Source organism: Phalacrocorax carbo, chromosome 8 (genome assembly GCF_963921805.1).
Source record: "Phalacrocorax carbo chromosome 8, bPhaCar2.1, whole genome shotgun sequence".
In the NCBI taxonomy this organism is placed as follows: domain Eukaryota; kingdom Metazoa; phylum Chordata; class Aves; order Suliformes; family Phalacrocoracidae; genus Phalacrocorax; species Phalacrocorax carbo.
Genome location: NC_087520.1, coordinates 24,021,877 through 24,040,614, shown reverse-complemented (window position 1 = coordinate 24,040,614; position 18,738 = coordinate 24,021,877). Strand labels below are relative to the sequence as shown.

Here is an 18,738-nt window from a genome sequence, read left to right as displayed (position 1 = left end):
GGACCTAACTATCTTCTTAGGTTTTGTTTAAAGCTGAATCCCTCTGGTGATTCTGCAACTCACAGGAGCAGTCCTTCCACTTCTCCCATGTTTCTTCTCTCAGTCTTTCCCTCTGCAGGCTGAACAGCATGTCTGTTAGAGTCATAAAACAGGGAGGGAAGGAGTATGTTAGGAGGCTACCAGTGCTCCTCTGATGAATTTATGTGTGGTTGCAATGTTTCCAGAGGACAACCTGCATGCAGCGTGTTTGGTTGGATGAATGTTCACCGAGTACTTCTGTCCCCATGTAACAACATGTTCTTTCCTTGACTGAAACTGTTCTCAAGGTCTTCTGCTGCTGGACCTTAGCAGCTTTCATTTTCCTTTTACCTTTCCATCGATTTGCCTCACCCAGTGCTCTAGGCTGGCAAGTTCAGCCCAAAGAAGGCCTGGAGGCCAAAGGCACTGCTTCTGAAGACTTCTTGAGGCACCTTGGGTTCTAGTCCCCTTTTCCAGATCCATTCTGTAAGCTAGCTTGAAATCTGGCAAATATTTACATAGAGCTTTGTGTGAATAGTGCAATATTTAGAGGCCAGGCAAAATCTTGTGTCTACCCCACATGGTTTACTGCATGTGAAGTGGGATGATGATTTTTCTTGTTTTCTGCTGGCAGCAGGTCTGTATGCACAGTAACGTTCTGCATGTTATCTGAGTCCAGACCACACATTCGCTGAGAATTGGGTAAGGGTGTTTACGCTATTAAGCTCACTCAGCTTTCTTGGCTACTTCAGGCAGTTTTGGGGGCAATGTGAGTTTGCACAGTGCAGCCTTTAATCTTCTTTTGTATCCTTGGAATGTGTGGGGTTTGTTTTTTGGTGGTGTTTCGTTTTGGGTTTTTTTGGTAGTGCTTTACATGGAAGGAAGGTAAGAAAACACTATGTGCAAGTTTGGTTTTTGTAGCTGGTCTATGTGAAAGCAGCATGATTAGATGTTTCTGTTCAATATTTGAAATGTAATTAGTGCTGAAGTCTGCTCAGCATAGCGCAGGGTGCCAGGACTCAGCCCTGCATACTAGCCTAGTGTTGCTCAAGCTCTGAGGTCAATCTTTGAGGCATCAGGTTTAAGCAACCAGAGAGTTGTGCATGAGGCTGCAAGGTGTTCAAAACATTCCCTGATATTTCAAGGGGTCTGTATGCATCTAAAAACCATCATATTCATAAAGCCTCAAAATTCAAGTACTTCATCTAGGTTTTTTCTCATCAGCCTTTAACACAGCTAACACTGTATGACTGCTTATAAGTTACTGGACAATACCATTGGAAAACTGAGGTCAGTATCCCAAGAGACCTGAACTCGCTAAAAGATGGTAAAAGTCATGTGGAGATGCAGCTAAATATAGATTAATGCTGAGAACATTCCTGGATGCTTGGATTTGAAAGGCTGCTACACGCTCTACAGAAGTTATAGCTCTACTGTGAAGTTATAACTCTTTGCTGTGAAATGGTCTCGTTGATCTAAGCTTAGCAGGGTATCCGCTTACTGGCTGAGTGCCCTTGGTTTGTGGTAGCAACCATGAAATTCTCAGCTTTCTCTTTTGCAGGTTCATGAACCTACCACTTAGGTGTGGTTTTTATTGGTGTGAGTCTAGGAAAGACAGTGGGCAAAGATAGGAAGAGATCAGTCTGCTCTGGGCAGAGACCATCACATGCTGCATCTACTCTTGCTGTTCCCTGGGCTGCCTGAGTTTCAGCGGCAGATGAGGGGTGAAACTGCTCCTGGCCAGGAGCTGCTGGTCTGACTTGTTCTAGTTGGAGCTGAAAAACTAGATTTAAGGATTTGACTCAGTTCATCTACTGTCTATTACTCAACCAAGCCTCAGTGAGGCACTGAGGTCTTCCTGATGTGCTATATCCCTCTCCTTTCCAGTGCAGGACAGCAGTACAGTTATTTACTAATGATCTTAAAATAACACTCCAGGTACTTGTATCTCTGCTGTTAGCGCTTTTCTTAGTGTCAGCTACTGCTCTTTTGTGCTTTGAAGTCTGTGTGTGGCTTTCCCCCATGACTACTTACATTCAGAGCTTGAGAGGTGTGATAACTGGCTCTGTATACCAGCACCTTTGCTCAGGTCTCGAACCCAGTGGGATAAAGAGATGGGTCTGTGTGCTTATGCACAAATCTGAGGAAGCAGCAGTACAACCAACCTGAAACTTTTTCCTTAGATTACTTCCCCCCACTCCAGACCCTGAGTACATGAACTGGATGAGCTGCAAGAAGGAAGCACTAGATGCTAAAGTGACTATAGTAAAAACAACTTCATTATCATTTAAAGCTGTCTCTAGAATTCATGCCGAGTTCAGAGCAATACTCTGATCCCGCTGGAGACTTCCCTTTTTCATCCCAAAATAAACACATGCCTCTACAGTAATCTGAGTAACTGCCCAATGCAGTCACATAGTGACTTTTGCCTTGCTACCATTAGTCTGCCTTAAAATCTAATGCTGGTTATGGAAAGCATTAAAGTTGCCTGAGCAATGCAGTACCTTAACCCATCCTGGCAAAATCCCCGAGCCACGGCCCGGTTCTTCCCTGCTATGCACTTCTGCATCAGCCCGCTGCTTTCTGCTGTCCTCATGACCCCTTGCAGAGCAGCTGTTAAGCTACAGTTTGGCAAGGCTTTCAGAGGATCCCTGAGAAATGCAGGTCATGCAATGTTCTGTCATTAGTCATGCTTTGTGACCACTTGCAGTATTGTTTATGGTTTCTTTAGTATCCTGGAGCAGAAAGCAATAAAAAACCAGCCTATCTGCTGTAGGACAATGACTCTTTATAATTAGATTAGATTAGGTAGTCGGGGAGGGAGAAGCCCTGTCTTGGGGTCTCTGCCTTGCAGGGCTATGTCCAAGTGCCTTCATGCCAAGATATAAATGCCCCATATGATGAGCTTTCATGCATTTTATATGCTCCCCTGCTAAAAAGCCTTTCCCAGTATTCTGCAGGCCATTGCAATCTTTTCTTGCATGTCTCATTTATCTGTGGCTTAAGTAACTCCAAAAGGAGGAAGACATACATTGTCAAAGTACCTGTACATGGCTTTTGCATGTGTGCTCTCCTTTATTCTGCTTGATAGCTATACATGGATTACTATCCCTGAAGTTAGCTTCTGGGGCCTGGCTCTCCTCTGTTCTCTCAGAGGGGTCTCTGCTGTGCCTGCCTGAGACTGTGCCTCCACAAACCAGCAGTAAGAATGATCTCTGACCTGCTGCTGCTGGAAGGAACATATACCCCTGCCACACACACCTTTTGGCTTCTCTAGGTGCATCCTAGCCTGGCTTTGTTCTCTTTATGCGAGTGTCACCCAGTGCATATTGTGCTGAACTGGGTGTTGCTGGAGGGGCCCTGGTCGTCTCTGCCTTCAGGAAGCTGTAAGCCAACATCTCTCTCTTCCTGCGAATGATATTTCTATGCTTGCTGACTCCTTCCTGTCCTTTAATAAGAAATTCTGCTCTTCTGTGAGACATTACTGACGCTTCTCAGTATCAACTAAAATTGTATTTCTGTGAATATGAATTTCTGGAATATACCACACCTTAATTCAGTGGGTGACAGGAAGAGTGAGGCAGGGTGTAACTGTGCACGTGAAACTCTGACTGAACATCCACTATTTTTGTGGCCATCTCCCTGGGTGGGCAGATAACAACTCAAAGCGGGAGTGTAGAACACGTTCTTGCCCAAGCAAGTTTTGCTATGGTCTTTGTTGGGGGCAAGGTTGGGGGCTTGAGATGAGGTGCCATTCTACACTTTAATTGAAGCCCTGCCACCCCATGTCACTGGCTGTAGCTTACGTAGAGGCTCCATGTAGTGCTTTCTCCTCTGAACTCTTACTGAGTGCTCTCAGTGAGCTAGGTCAGAGGCTCATCCTCACCAAGGAGCTTGTCAGTCCTTCCATCTGCCTCCAGTCTCCCACCAGACCATCCTATGTCCTAATCTCTTTTCCATGCCAAGTGGGCTGCATTAAGACTTTATGGTGTTACAAGTGACCAACTACTCCTCTTTTCTGATGTGTCCCATAGTCTGGTCCTTCTATTAGCTGCACTGAGACCTAGTGAAGGTTAAAATGCTCTTGGAGAGGTCTGAGCATGCATTAACCATGAAAGCTGAAACATTTGAAGCTGGTCAGAACCTGCTAGGAGACTGGGAGGTTGATGACAAAAACAACTCTACAAAACAAGTAGTTGGAGGTCCTAGGAAAACTGCTGCCACTGTAGTAAATCTAATCCTTTAGGCCTGGGAGGAAATGCTAGTGTAGCCAGGACCTCTGCTATGGTCTTAGTACAGCTGTGCTAATGGAGGCAGATGTGCTCTTGTTGGGACCTGGCACAGGAAAGCAAGCGTTGCCCCTTCCACAGATGAGAAGAAGCTTTTCCAGAGGCCCTGGTACTAGAAGATTTGCCTCATTGTCATGATTGACTGAGCTGTGACTCTTTCTCCTGGGATGAAGCAGGGACTGAATGTGAATAAGCGTGGTCTGGGCTTGCATGAAGGAAATGGGAACTACCAGGAAGGATTATGTATTGGTGCTGGTGTCTGCCTGGCCTCGGTAGGCAGAAGCAGACCTTTGTCCTGCTGCTGCTCTCTTGTTATCATAAAGGCTTAAAACGCTGTCAGGGGGATATTTCTCATTCAGATTTCCACTGCCACTTGTGCATGGTAACTCCTCTTCCTGCAGGGATGAATCCTTCTCTGACAGCAAGGTTAAAGTAGTCACAATAGGTGAAGTACTCTTTCAAATAGTTGCTGCTGGGCCTCCTTAGCAAGGCCTTGGCATTTGCTCTATAGACTGTGCATTTCCCCAGACTTCCCTGAAGGATGAGGAAACAAGCAAGTTCAGGGGCATAAATGAAATGGAGAGCCATGCTTTGTACTCTGGCAGTGGAAGCTAGCTGCGTTGGCTTTCCTGGGACAATCAGTCTGAAAGCAGGAGCTTCTCGTGTGTGAAGAGAGTCAGACTTGGGCTGCTCTCCCCAAACCTGGCTGTGGCTTTCATGCAGAGTTGGACTGGGAGGTCATGGATGAGCTCGATGTGACTCCAGTAAGCCAGGAGTAAAGCTGCTTCGAAGTCCTGGGAACAAAAAGGGTTCCAGGCACTTTCCCTCAGTTCCTCATGTATGGTTGACTTTGGCCAGGCTCCTTGCAAGTTGCAAATATCTTTCAGAGAGCAAGATCCATGGTAAGCTGGGAATAGGGAAGAGGTGTGCTAGCATACCATGCAATGACCATATATCCTGGCCTGCTCCTTCCTTGCTGGCTGAATTGAAGAAATTAAATTGGTTTGGTCCTACATTGTTGTTGTTGCTTTGGTGAGAGTAATCCTGTGTATGGTCTTTCCTGAAAGCTACTGTGCCGCACTAAGCAAACTTGTAAATGTTTGAAGGCAGATGGTGGAGCTGGGAAATGATCTGCTGTATCCTTGGTCTGGCACACCTCATGGAGATGCATCTATGTGAGGATGCAGATGGTTGTATTTACAAGGAACCAGCTGCTTACTGCAAGGGACTTACCCTCAGTTCTCATAAACAGGCCATTCTTGCTGTCCTGGAGATTGCGATCATCTCCATGGTGAGAGTTGCACAAACAAAAAGGGAGGATAATGACCCTGCAGATTAAAGGGCAAAAGGAGGTTTCCTGGTACATGAAGCTTATGCTGATTGCCCCAGTTCTAGATTGAATATCCCTGGAAAGGTAGGCTGCAAACACAGAAGGGCTCTCTGCAAAAACAGTGGGGCCAGAGGTGCATTACCTAGCCCTGCAGTGTGGAGAAAAAAGCAGCACCTGTTTGAGGAACTAAGGTGTGGATTTGTTAGTGGACATGTCCTTTGAGCATATTTCAGAGGCAGAAAGTCCATCTAACAAAAAGTACTGAAATCTGCCTTTAACTGGCTCTGCTTACCTGCCTTTGATGTGGTTCAAAGGGAAACAGGGCTGCAGTATGTCTTCCTTGTTATCTTAGAAATATAAAGACCAGCAGCATCCTAACGTGTGCCAAGCCTTGCTGTCCCTGCCCATGCCCCAGTCCTGGTGTGCTGGCCTTAAGCTCCCCTTCTTCAGTACCCAAGTACATGTGGGAAGCCTGAATCTCAACAGAGCTCCAACTCCAGATGCGCAGAGCTCCTGCTGCTGTTCTAGTTCAGGCCTGATCCTGTTTGTTTTGGAGCAGCTCCTGCCAAGGAGTGTCTTCAGGTCTTTTTCATCATCTTACTTTTTAGAGTTAGAGCTCTACCAATGAGAGCAAATACCCTGCTCTTCAAGCATCTGTACCCCTTCCCTGTTCTGCTGAGGGACATTTGCAAAGGCATCTTCCTCTGTCGAGATGGGGGGGGGGGAGGGGGGGATGGAACCCAAACGAAAAAAATAAACCCCGAAACCTGATCTCACTTGATGTTTTTTCTGGTTCTCAGCTTGGTTGCCTTATGGCTCAGCTGGTGGTGAAGGTGCCTAGAGTACCTTTCCTGTTCCTGCTGGGGACACTTTTCTTCTCAGCTCCTTGTATTTACATGATGCCTTGATCCCTTGCTTGGACCTTCTACTTCGAGAAGGCCACCAGCCTTTCTTATATTCCCAGTTTTCAGGCCAGCTCTGTGTCCCTTCTCTGGCCAGACTGGGAGAACGGGGAGGTAATTTCCCCCCCCGTTTCTGCTTGGCGTTGGTGGAGGCCTCACGTGGAGTCCTGTACCCAGTTCTGGGCTCCTTGGTACAAGAGAAACATGGAAGGACCACAAAGGGCTTGGGTTGGTGGAACTTGTGCTGAGTGCTGCGGTTCCAGATTGAACGTCCTGTTACTGTAGCGCTAAAGGCTGAATCTCCTAATCCTGTATAATGTGAGTGGAGAACTTGATTAGGGATGTCATAATATGGGCTAATGCAAAAGAGCATGTAGCTTTTGATGGTGGAAGTGTGAAAAAGCTTGTGTGTAGCTTCATGAGGGTGTGAATGAAGGTTGTGCCAAAGCTGCCATCCCTGTTGTTTTTGGAAGGGAGTGGGGCAGCAGAAATGTGGCCCTTTTTCCATCCATAGTCTTGGCATGATGGAACAGTGCTGCTGGCCGTGAAGTTGAGCTCAAGTCCAGCTATCTGCAGATTCCCCTTTGCTGGTGTCCTACCAGGCACACTTTTGCACATGCTCTCTACAGAGCATGGCAATGCGAGAGCAGTGGGAATGCTGGAAAGACAACTGTTCCCAGCTACCGTGTGGTAAGCTGGAGCCAGGCTCCTCTTGGAGGTGTGCAGGGTTAGGCTGAGAGACAATAGGCAAATGGCCATGAGGGAAATGCTGAGAAGCTGTTAGACACTGTTGTGAGTATGGTCAGACAGTGGAGCAGATCCCCATGGAGGTTGTGAGATATACAGCCTTACAAATAATTCAAAGTTCAGCTGGACAAAGCCCTGAGCAGCTGGAGCTGCCCATGCTTGGAGCAGGACATTAGGCCAGAGACCTCCAGAAGTGTCTTCCAAGTTAATACTCTTTAGTGGTAGGTAGGAGGTGCCCAGGGGTGTGGTTCAGCTGTAGCATAAATCACAACCTGGGACTATGCTTGACTCCTCTTTTCCTAGGCTGGCATCATAAGGAGACATTAAGGAGGTGCCAGGAGATTCGTGTGGGAAGGGTGCATCTTTCCAGAGATGTTTACAGGGGCTGAAGATGTGTGCCCATCTGGTGCCAGGTGCTGGTTTTTGTAGTATTTGTATTGTGACAGGCTTCCTCTTGCATTCCTTCAGGTACAGCTATATGATTGACAACGTCATTCTGCTGATTACTGGGACCCTGCACCAGCGTTCGATCTCCGAACTGGTGCCCAAGTGCCATCCTCTGGGAAGTTTTGAGCAGATGGAAGCTGTGAACATTGCTCAGACACCTGCGGAGCTTTACAATGCAATCTTGGTGGACACTCCCCTGGGTGAGCAGAGCCTTTCAAAATACCTCTCACTTGTGTTTGGAGCAGATGTCCTCTTCTCCTCCAGTCTAACTAGGTTCAGCTAAGCCTTAAGTCATGCTCCAGGAAGACAGAGCGGTGGGTAATGCACAGATGTGGCTGCACTACCTGTGGTGGCTGGGCTTGAGTTCAGGTTTATGCCTGTCCTGTGCCAGTTTTTCCTCTGGAGGACCAGCTAGCTCTCTGTACGCTTCAACAAATGTCCAAACCAGCACACCGGTAGTGCAGATTGCTGAGGAATTTGGTTTGTGTGAGTGAGGCCTTGAGTTGTCGTGGCAGTGCAGGTGTAGCTAAAGCTGATCTGTTAGATACCTAGGGCCATTTACCAGCTGTTCTGGGAATTGTGACCTGATGGAAAGGTCACTTCCCTAATGGAAGAAGGAGAAATTAGTGGTCTTAGACAATGTGAACTTTTTAATAATTGTCATGGGACACATGGTATATTTGCTTCCTTAGCGAAGGACTATCAGGTCCTCCGCTGGAATGACTCAGTTTCCAGCGCTTTTAGTTGGACCAGTGGGCAATTTCTTGTAGGCAGTTTCTGTAAACAATTATAGAGCTTTGCACAGTCCTGGTCTTGTTCTGAGACTGATAAAATTAGCTCTAGATCAAGGAAAGCTCTTTACATACCAAAAAGCCCCAACTAGCAACAGCAAAAAATAAAAGAAAAAGATATCTCCAAAAGCCTCTTTAAGCTCATTGTATAGCAGGATCCTGTGCTGAGGTGTAATGTCTCAGGACATGACGCTAAACTAAGTGTCTTATGAACAGTCAGACAGATATTTTCCTTAAAGGTAAAAGGTGTAAGAAGTGGTTCTGGAGAAAATATGGAAGTCTTTGCAGTAGTAAGAGAAGTAGTCACAGGAGACTTTCTAGGTTAGCAGCTGTGGGCAAAAAATTAATGAGGTCTGCCTGAGTCAGTGAGCAATTAATCATTCTTTTGGGGTTGCTAGAAAGAACAAAACACTTCAAATCATCATACTATCTTTGATAGAAATAGTTGGTTTTGGAAATGAAAGCACTTGCAAATGCTCTGTGTAGTAATGGGACAAGTGAGGTAGTTGTCATGGAAAAATTATTTGCCAGATAGAGCCCAGCAAAGGCAGGAAGACATGTCTCAAGAGATTTGGGTTGCAAGGTAGGGCAACAACGCAGCAGGAGAAGTGAGGCTCTGCATGCAGCTGAGCTGTGCCTGCTGTAGGGACGATGCGTGGGAAGAAAAACCTCACGAGTAAGCAGGAACTTTCCCATTTGGGGAATAAGAGAGAACCAAGCATTTGAGCGATCGTGGTTCTCAGGGACCTTAAAACTTAGAGATGTGTATGGAGTAAAAATGCCCTGTTATGCTGATGAGGTGGTTCTGGAGGATGAGGCTGGCAGCTGAGGGTCTTTGCCCCTTGCATTCATGCACTTGTAAGTGAGTAAGCTTTGCCTGCTCCTGCCCTGGCTAGGCTGAGGTCTTCAGACCTTTGCCCTGGCCATGCCCTTGAGGCTGTGTACCATCTAGTGTGGCATTTCTTCAGCAGGAGAACATGGGGAGTAGCTGTGTTGCCTAAACAAGCAGGCATGCAGGCTCCATTTGTTTAACTTGCACTTTTTCCAGTGACCACACGCAAAGAAACAGCAGATCTATCTCCTAAAAGTACTTGAGTAGCTACGTGGCTTGGTAGGAATGCCTAACCCCAAATGGCTCTCATAGGTTAGCAGGGCAAAATAAGACTTGCTGTTAGCCTAATTTGGGATATTGGAGGGCCAAGAACTGAAATAGCAGTGTTCTCATTCCTCTGCTACTCTGAAGTAGCCACTGCTTAGCTATCTAGGCTAGCCAGTGAGTCCTGCAGTGAAAACCAGTCCTGGCACACTCTGTTTTCATTTTTGCCAGCCGTAGGGAGCAGTGCTTCTCCAGCTACGTGGCATTGGTCTCATGCTGTTGCAAAGAAACCTCGGTGTGGCTGCTGTCCATGCCAGGGGGCTCATGCTATAAAAGTAGCACACGCTGGTCATGCGAGCCTGCATCGTACCTGGTTTGTTCCACAAAGCAGAGCACCAGTCTCGGCATGAGTGCGGTGTCCTTTACCCACAGCTGGACTGCGTAAGCTGAGAAAGATCACATTTCTCTTTGTAGCAAATTCAGCAAAATTGGTTGCTGAGTGAGAGTTGAAGAAGTCATAAAAGTCCTGTCAATGGGTTTTATTGTGCTCTTGCTAACAAGTGAGTGATACGACAGCCTTATGTTACGCTAGATGTACAAGACTCGTTTTTATCTGCAGCTTGCAGTACCCTGTGTTAGATCTGAAATCTGTGTTCGTTCAGTGGCAACTACTTCTCAGACTCCCTCCCAGAGATACTCTGGCAAAGTATGCAAGGCCGAGCTTTTTACCAAAATACAGTAGTTCATCTTGTCTCCTTTTGCATACCCCTAGCTGTAGAAATAAAAGGCCTCAGAAGAAGTGGAAAATGGGGACTGGTAGACCTGGCCTGGGGAAACAGCTCCTGACTCCAGCCATGGAGTGTCACGGGCTGTAGGAGCTGTGGCATCCCCATGTCTCCTTAATCCAACTAAGATATTGGAGGATGAGGGAGAAGCACAGTGCCAGCTTCCTCATGACTTACTAGCGGCTGTTTCGCAGATGCTTAAGCACTGCTCCTGTGCTGTAGCAGGCAATTGGGAAGCTGTTTTGTCACCTCAGAGTGCCTGCATCTGGGAACAGTTTGGGTTTTGCTTATTTTTAAATACAGGGTGCTCTGGCACTGATGCTCAGGGCTTAAGCTGAGAATTTCTGCTGAGAATAGGCTGGTGTGAGAGCCCTCAGAATGATTGTGGCCTGGGGAACTATGGTGGAGCCTGAGGTTTTGAGTCATGGCAGTTTGGTAGCTGCTGAAGATAAGGGCCAGGCCTAGGGAGGACAAGCTCAACATAGGGTGTGTTTCTGCCTGGTATTGTTGAGGACTCTGGAAGGTGCTGGGCATGGGTCTGGTTAGGGCAATGGTAACTCTGTCTGTGACTGTTTCAGCTGCTTTCTTCCAAGACTGCATATCGGAACAGGACCTGGATGAAATGAACATCGAAATAATTCGAAACACGCTGTATAAGGTAAATGAGTCTCTGGGGAGGGAAAGAGATGTTAACTTCCCTATTTATTCCTAGCATGACTAGAGCTCTTTCTTGGTCAGGAGCCTTCAGCTTAGGCTGCCTTTCTTCAACCAAAGGGGAGAGGGCATTTTCCTCTTAAAGTAGATTTAAAAATAAGTTTGCTTACTCTCTATTTTCTTCTCTGGAGTGATGATAGAGTGAACGTGACCAAGAGCTAGTTGCATCTTCTGGAAAATAAAGAGTGCTCTTGGAGGGGCCTGACATCTGATCACCCAGCTCTGCAGAGTCAGAGCACCAGAGCTAGGCAGAGTGACTTTTTTTTTTGGAGCTGTCAGGCTGTCAAGGGTCTGTGCAATAGATTTTTTTTTTTAAAGGTTCTGCCTTTGAATAAATTTCCTCAGGCCCCAGGCAGGCAGGAGAAGGCTGCTTCTTAACCACATGAGTTTAGATGTGTAGTTAACTGCATTCAAAGGGCTAAAGTGGCTTGATCTTAAACTTGGCTGAAGGACTTCCATGGGCTTGGCTCTCTGTCTTGAGCTCTTTCAGAAGAGCCTCCAACAGAGTCTGCTCAAGCCTTCAGTGGCTGTGGTTAGGGTTAGATACTCTTGGTAGAGCAGCATAAAAGGTGCAGCTGGGGTGGGGTCGTCCTGCAGGCACAGGGATGTGGAGGGGCTAAGGATCAACTTGTCCTGAGCCTGTGCAGGCAGCTGTTGTCTCCTCTGCAGGCCCTGTCTGGTTTTAGCTGGCAGTATCAAAGCATGTGTTTATGTGCAGGCTGTGGCTATCGCTCCATCTCAATTCTCTGGATTAAGGGTGGGATGCAGATTGTATCTGCCGACCTTGTTTTGGCTGGTCACAGCCAGCCTGCAGTCAGTGTGACCTCTGCTTCCCAAGGAAGTCCTGGCCTGTTTGGAGAGGCAGAGAACAGGTCAGGTGTGAAGGGAAGAAGGCAAAAGGAGGAGAGGAGGAGCTGCGTGTCAACAGTTATGCCCAGCTGCCTGTAGCCTCTGGCACATACTGGTCTTTTGCTGTAATGGGGGGAGGTATGCCTGTATGCATAAATACCTGCACCCTTGCAGGGAGCAGACCTCTGTGTTGAGATGAGGGAGGCGGAGGAAGGCAGGGAGCAGAGCAAGTGCAGGGCAAACAGGCTGGGCTGGGGGGTTGTCTCCTTGGGTCCCAGCTGCCACATCCTTTCCTGTCTCCTTTTTGAGGCCTGATACTCTTTTGCATTCTGCTCTTCCTACACCCAAAGTGAAGTGTAGACGCCTGGTATCCCTTGGTGTGTGCTGGGACTGGCTTTGGATAAAGAGCAGTCCCTGGGGACATAGGGGCTCTGTCAGTAACAAATCATGGTGACACAAGGGTGAAAGATGTAACTGCTGCTTACAGGCTCTCCCCTGAAGCCACCTCTCACCTCAAGGACTGGAAAATACATAATACAATGTAAATGGTCTTCACAGGCAAATGGGGGAAATAAAATCAGGTCTGAAATCTGCAGAGCTGCTCTGAGGAACAGAGCAGGTAGGCACCTGGAATGGATGCCTGTGTCCAGGAGAAGTTGGCATGGGGAGGGGAAGAGCTACCTCCCAGACCTACTGGAGGTTTTTTGAAGGAATAGGCAAGCATGTAGACAGAAGGTCTGAGTAGAATTCATAGGAGGAAAGCAATTACAAAGGTTTCTGTTAGCAATGGCAGGTGAGAAGGTTCTCAAATGGAAATATGGTTAAGATGGGGAGCAGAGGTTAAAAGTAAGGGTCAGCTTTTAGTGCAGAGGGTGGGCGGTAGTAGAGTCCTGCAGCGGAGGCATGCTGGCATTATCTTCAGTGCTTGCTCCCATTTTTCCACGTCTTTAATGGATACATTGAAGATGGCCCACTGTTGCCCTTTGCTGGTGACTTTATTCTAGGAACCAGCTGAAGGAGCTTTGACTGGACAGTAAAATATAGCAGGCAAATCAATGTGGATAAATGTGGAGTGATGTATCGGAGACGCAAGGAGGTAATCCTAACTTTGCTTGTACAGTGAGGGTCTCCTTGTTCCTTTCTACTACTAAATGAAATCTTGGGTTATGATTGACCTAAGCAAGTGTCTCTCTATAAGGCAATCTGTTCCTAAAAGTAGAAAAAAACTGCACAGATATCACTGTGCTGCTGCATACATCTGTAGTGCTTTTGTCCTGAACACTGTCTCATTACTTTCTTCTCTCATCTCTGAATATAAACGGGAGAAGTTGCTAAGGAGGACACATTTAAAGATTTGGGTACAATGACTCCTGTATGGGAAACTACAAAAGCGGTTGGGATTCCTCACCTGGAAGAGGAGTGAATCAGAGCTGCAGTTGTAACTGCAGACAGAGTTGGAAAAAACATGGATGGGCAGGCCACAGATCTCCCTTCAGGCTGGAGGTGACAGACAAATGAGGCTAGCAGGAGGCAGAGGGTAAATGAGCGGGTTTACAGAAGTCAAAGTCCATTAAGGATTATTAAATGCAAAGGGACTACCATTTATGGGGTAAGGGTTTCAAGGACACTGGAGAGTTTCTGTAAATTGCCAACATCTGTGGAGGGGTCTATACAGGAGGGTACCCCATGTGGCTGTTTGAGGAGTTCACCTATTTTTGCTTCTAAAGCCTTAAGTTTGTGCATGAACTCTGAGAAGGGCAGAGGCAGTGACTGAACCTCTTACCTAGGTTCCCTCTTCTGTCAGTGTCAAGCAAAGTCCATTATCCAAGTCCTTGTTCCTGTGGTAAATCTGCAAAATGATGCTTTAGGCTCTCCTGCACTTGAGCAGTGGCAAGTGCTGGAGACAATGTTTCTTTGACGTGTGATGCTCACCCAGCAGTGTCTTCTCACATTATGCGGTAACGAATAGTTACAGAACACAGTAACCCAGGTGCTTTCCTAGTGCAGAGGCTGAGGGTGTTCAACACATGCATTTTTGGTCCATCATCAGTCCTGGAGGAGTTGTGACAAAGCGGAGATTTGTGATGTCTCAGCATCATTTTATTCCATCCCTTTTAAGTGATTCTGGTTGCAGCTATCTGTCCAGGGAGGTATTCTATCACATGATGGCTTCTTCTGAGAAAGTTTTTGCTGAATAGCACTTTTAGCCATGCACTGCCTTCATCGGCTCCCCCGGGAGATACAGTCATCTTCCAGCTGGATTACGGTACATCTCCACAAAGGATTACGTTTCCTGGAGGCAGCATAGTTGTGCCTAGCCTTATGTTTTCTGCGGTGCTCCAGTTGGGATGGAGACCAAGCGGCTGCAGTGCAAAAAGAGAATTACAGAATGGCTAGTTTCCTTCACAGATGTCCTGCCTCATCTCTTGACTCTGCTTACACAGCGGTACTTTCTGAGCGTAGGTCTTGCAGCTATAGTTGTGTGGCTTGGCATGTTTGTGGAGGCCAGAGTGGGGTCAGGAAACCATGTGAGACTTCAGTAAATCCTTTGGAGTTTGACAACTCAAAGGAGAAAAATAGGCTTTAACCTTGCTGCCTGGGGACCTTGCCTGCAGTAAGCTCATGCAGTCACTTGAACAAACCCAACTACAACCCTTCATGAAGTGCAGCTCCTGGGGGAAGTACTGAACCTCGTGTGGGCTTGGCATCCAAGTTTATGTGGGGCGAGAGTGTCTGTACTGTGTAATAAAGTATCTGGGAGCGTTGCTGCTTGCACTTTGTCCCCAACTGAATGGTCCTATGGGGCAATAGATGAAGCTGTGTAGCAGAGTGCTCATCTGCCCTCTTCTCTCTTCCAGGCTTACCTGGAGTCCTTCTACAAGTTCTGCAAGGTGCTGGGAGGTACCACAGCAGACGCCATGTGCCCGATCCTGGAGGTAGGTCTGGAAACCCCTGTAGCTGGACGGTATTGCCATGATATTCATTGCTCTGTGCTCAGGCCCAGCTTGCCTGCCAACATTAAGGATGCTAAAGATATTCTTCAGCATCCCCATACACACTCTGCCTGCTCACTGGGAGACCTAAGAAAACACTGCCTGCACATGATTTTGGACAGGTTCAGTTTCCCATTCCTGATCTTGCCGGGTGCTGACACATCTGTTGCCTTTGTGACATCTTCATCCTCTCATGTGGATAACGAGCTGGAGAACAACCAGAGCTGTTCAGGACACAGCCTGTCTCCATGCCAAGGCTAGCTGTGGGATGTGCAGGGCTTAGGGGCAGTAGGTGAGAGAGATGTCTTGACCTGGGCAGGGTTCTGCTCCATGGTATGGCTTGTGCCTGGGGTGGGGTTTTCCTTACTTGACTACTTCCCAGGTATCAGCTACTGGGCATACTGGGAGCCTGCACACATAGCCTGCCCTGGCTGGACATCAGATAGCTGTATGTGTCCCAGGCACCTTGCTCATGCTGCCCTCTGATGTGGTGCTGTTCAGAGCAGCATTAGTATCTGCTGGCCTCTGTCAAAGATGCTGCATCCCAAGGTGAACCACCTTTTTCCCTGCAGTTTGAAGCTGACCGGAGGGCCTTCATTATCACCATTAACTCGTTTGGTACGGAGCTGTCCAAGGAGGACCGAGCAAAGCTGTTCCCACACTGTGGCAAGCTCTACCCTGAGGGCCTGGCTCAGCTGGCCAGAGCGGATGACTACGAACAAGTCAAAAATGTTGCTGACTACTACCCTGTGAGTGCTTTGGGGTGAGGGCCATGGGGATTGGTGCCAGGACCTGCTCTGGATCAGAGCTTCTCAGGGGTTGGGGGAACCTGTGGATTGAAAGCCTGGGGAGGGGGTTGCATATCTTCTGCTGTTACTGTTGGTTCTCTGCTTTGCTTGGCCAAGATGGAGTTGACTTGGCTGGGATGTTGTTCGTTTGTTAGTCATGGTTAGCAGTGGTGTTAGGGAGACCAGGTGTGCCCTATGCACCCTGTCCCAGGGTGTGGGAACTGCCCTCACCACCAAACCCTTGAGGTATCGGTGTGGCAGCAATGACAGGCTCTTCGGCTGGCTGGGGATGGAAATGTCCCTTCAGTGAGGTGGTGTGCCATATCTCCAACTCTAGTAGGTCACTCTGAGCTCTGGTTCAGTCTCAGGGGAGATGCTGACCTAGGAGGACATGCTTGGATGTGTGCAAGTTCCTTAAGCTGCTCTTGTGCATGGCTGGAGCTTGTTTTGGAGTTAGAGGACTGTGTTCGCTTGCTGAAGCAGCCAGGGCATGTGCCAGTGTTTGGGCACAGGGGCCTGGCCCAACCGCTCTGGTCTGTACGTGGAGGGGTCTGTACCTGGTGTGTCCTCCCTGCAGACTTAAGGTGATGATATGGCTTTGAGCACTGCACATTTCAGAGAAGGGGTAGCATCTCTGGCTGGACAAGCTCACAGATGAAATAAAGGCTTCCTCTGCCTTATGGGGCAATTGCCTTCAGCTGGTGTATGTGCAGTGCAGCCTCGGCAGCATCCACTTGCCAATGCTCATGTGTGCACAGGGCAGACTCTTGGTTTCTGTGTTGTCTGCTGAACTGGCATGGTGGCTGGGTGTTTGTTTGATGTACAGGGCCCAGGGACGCTGCTGAGCTTGGAGGGCTTTGGATTTTGGGTATATCTTCTTACAATGTATTCCTGCAGGAGTACAAGCTGCTATTTGAAGGAGCTGGCAGCAACCCTGGAGACAAGACGCTTGAAGACAGGTTCTTTGAGCATGAGGTGAGTGAGCCCCAAGATATGGTTTAGTGGGGGACTTGGCAGTATTAGGTTTCTGGTTGGACTTGATGATCTTAAAGGTTTTTTCCAACCTAAATGATTCTGTGTGCCTACCTGTGCCATTTGCAGAGCTCAGGGTGGCAGCAAGCTTGTCTGATGCCCTGTCAGCAGTGTTGTGGACAAAGAGTTTGGGGTGAGGAAAAGGATACTAGCCCTCTGCTCCAGTGAGGGAATGGGTGCCCAGCATGGTGCTCAGTCCATGTTCTCACCCAGGCAGATTAGTGTAGTGTGAGAGGCAAGTTTGGGGCTGCTGGTGGATATTTGGTCCATCGTTAGCAAAACCGGAGTGCAATTATGTGGGAAAGGAGGATTTTTCAAATGTCAGGGCCTGTCCTGAGCCATGTGCTATAGATCAGAGCTGCCTCGATGACCTAGAGAGGACAGAGCAGGATACCTGTGCTGCGTCCCCCAGCCTGCTGGGGAAGCCATGGGACCTCCCAGGTTGCTCCACACTTGCCTTGACCAGCTCCCCCCACCTGCAGCGGACAAATGACATGTCCTCCTCTGGGCTTTCCCCAGGTGAAGTTGAACAAGCTGGCCTTCCTCAACCAGTTCCACTTTGGAGTCTTCTACGCCTTTGTGAAGCTGAAGGAGCAGGAGTGCCGCAACATTGTGTGGATTGCAGAGTGCATTGCCCAGCGGCACAGGACCAAGATCGACAACTACATTCCCATCTTCTAACCTTGCTCTGCTCCTGTTCAACTCTCCTGCCCCTGGAGTCCAGAGGAACCCCAGTCTAACTCTCTGACTTATCCCTTGCCCAGATTCCAGGGATGTCCCATCTGTGGAACTGGCTCAGATGAGGAAACTGTACAGTTGTTAGTTAAATTATTCACAAGCTGAAGTTTGAGTTGTGTGTGCTGTGAGGGGTCCGGAGGGACCAGTGGCACAGGCTTGTCCCTCTTGTGTAGCAGGAGGGACACCTCCTGTTGTGTAACTAATAGTCGCCATGTTGCTATACTAATCTGCTGTATGCGCTTATGCTCGTAGAGCAAGCACCAGCCAGGGGATTGCTGTCTCCAAGGGATTCCCACTGCCACAGAGGAAGGCATCAGGTCTGCCATGGCGGGGGTCCTCTGTCAGTGCTCTGCACGCCTCCTAGTCAGTGTTGTTCCTGTGAGATTTAGTCTGAGTGTGATTTGTAGCATAGCCCATGCTGCTGTGCAATCCCTGCATCCCCCTGTAGCTAACCTTGACCTGGGAGAGACCGAGCAGCCCTGGCCAGGACTGGGATGGGAACTGTGAGAACACAAGGGCAGAGCCAGAGTGCTTGTGGAGCATGTTCCTCCCTACTCTGGCAGCATTTGCACAAGTGCAGCCTCACTGTGTCCTCAGAAGCAGCTCTAATCAGTCTCCCTTTCAGCTTGAAAAGGTTCTATAAGGTGGCTGAGCTCCTTTTCCCCTGAAGACCCACGGCTTGGAGTTTACTGGCACAACCAGCAAGGGCAGACAGCCAGGCTGGTGCAGCCTCCTCCCATGCACAGGGTCTCCAGGCTGGCACTGCTGTGGAGCTGTACAGGCACAGCTGCCCTTGGGGTCTGACTCTGCTCTGTCACCCTGATGAGTGCAGAGGGCAGCTGTTGGCAGAGATGTCCCATGCCCTATCTAGCTCCTGCCCATCTGTGGTTAGGGGCTGGGAGCCAAGCCCTGGGCATGGTGTGGCAGCTCTGCTCCTTGCTGCTTGAGGTCTGGGAGCTGCCCTGCAGTGATCTGGCAGTGGGGAAGTCTCACTGGTGGGAAACACATGCTCAGTGCTGCTGCTGGGAGGGATGGGTGGAGAGTGGGTCTGTCCCAGCTTGTGCTGTGGTCACCTCTACAGTGTTTGTTATCCTGCGATCCTCTCCTCTCTACCCCAATAAATATCTGCCTACTGCACTGTGTTCTCCCTGCTTCCTTGGGTGCCTGCTCCCACATCCCCTAGAGGAGCCTGTGTCAGCCATGGGGCCTCTTACCAAGG

General features: G+C 48.5%; 1 protein-coding gene across 1 annotated transcript in view; it reads left to right on the top strand.

Moving 5' to 3' along the window:
- The window catches only part of ATP6V0D1 (ATPase H+ transporting V0 subunit d1), a 36,255-nt gene extending 17,599 nt beyond the window's left edge, over window positions 1-18,656 (top strand). Inside the window, exons 3-8 of the mRNA XM_064459194.1 lie at window positions 7,755-7,933; window positions 10,984-11,063; window positions 14,827-14,904; window positions 15,534-15,710; window positions 16,647-16,724; window positions 17,301-18,656. Of these exons, the coding sequence (XP_064315264.1) occupies window positions 7,755-7,933; window positions 10,984-11,063; window positions 14,827-14,904; window positions 15,534-15,710; window positions 16,647-16,724; window positions 17,301-17,462 (754 nt within the window). The 3' untranslated portion in view covers window positions 17,463-18,656. The remainder of the gene's footprint in view (window positions 1-7,754; window positions 7,934-10,983; window positions 11,064-14,826; window positions 14,905-15,533; window positions 15,711-16,646; window positions 16,725-17,300) is intronic.
- The last annotated feature ends 82 nt before the right edge of the window (window positions 18,657-18,738 follow it).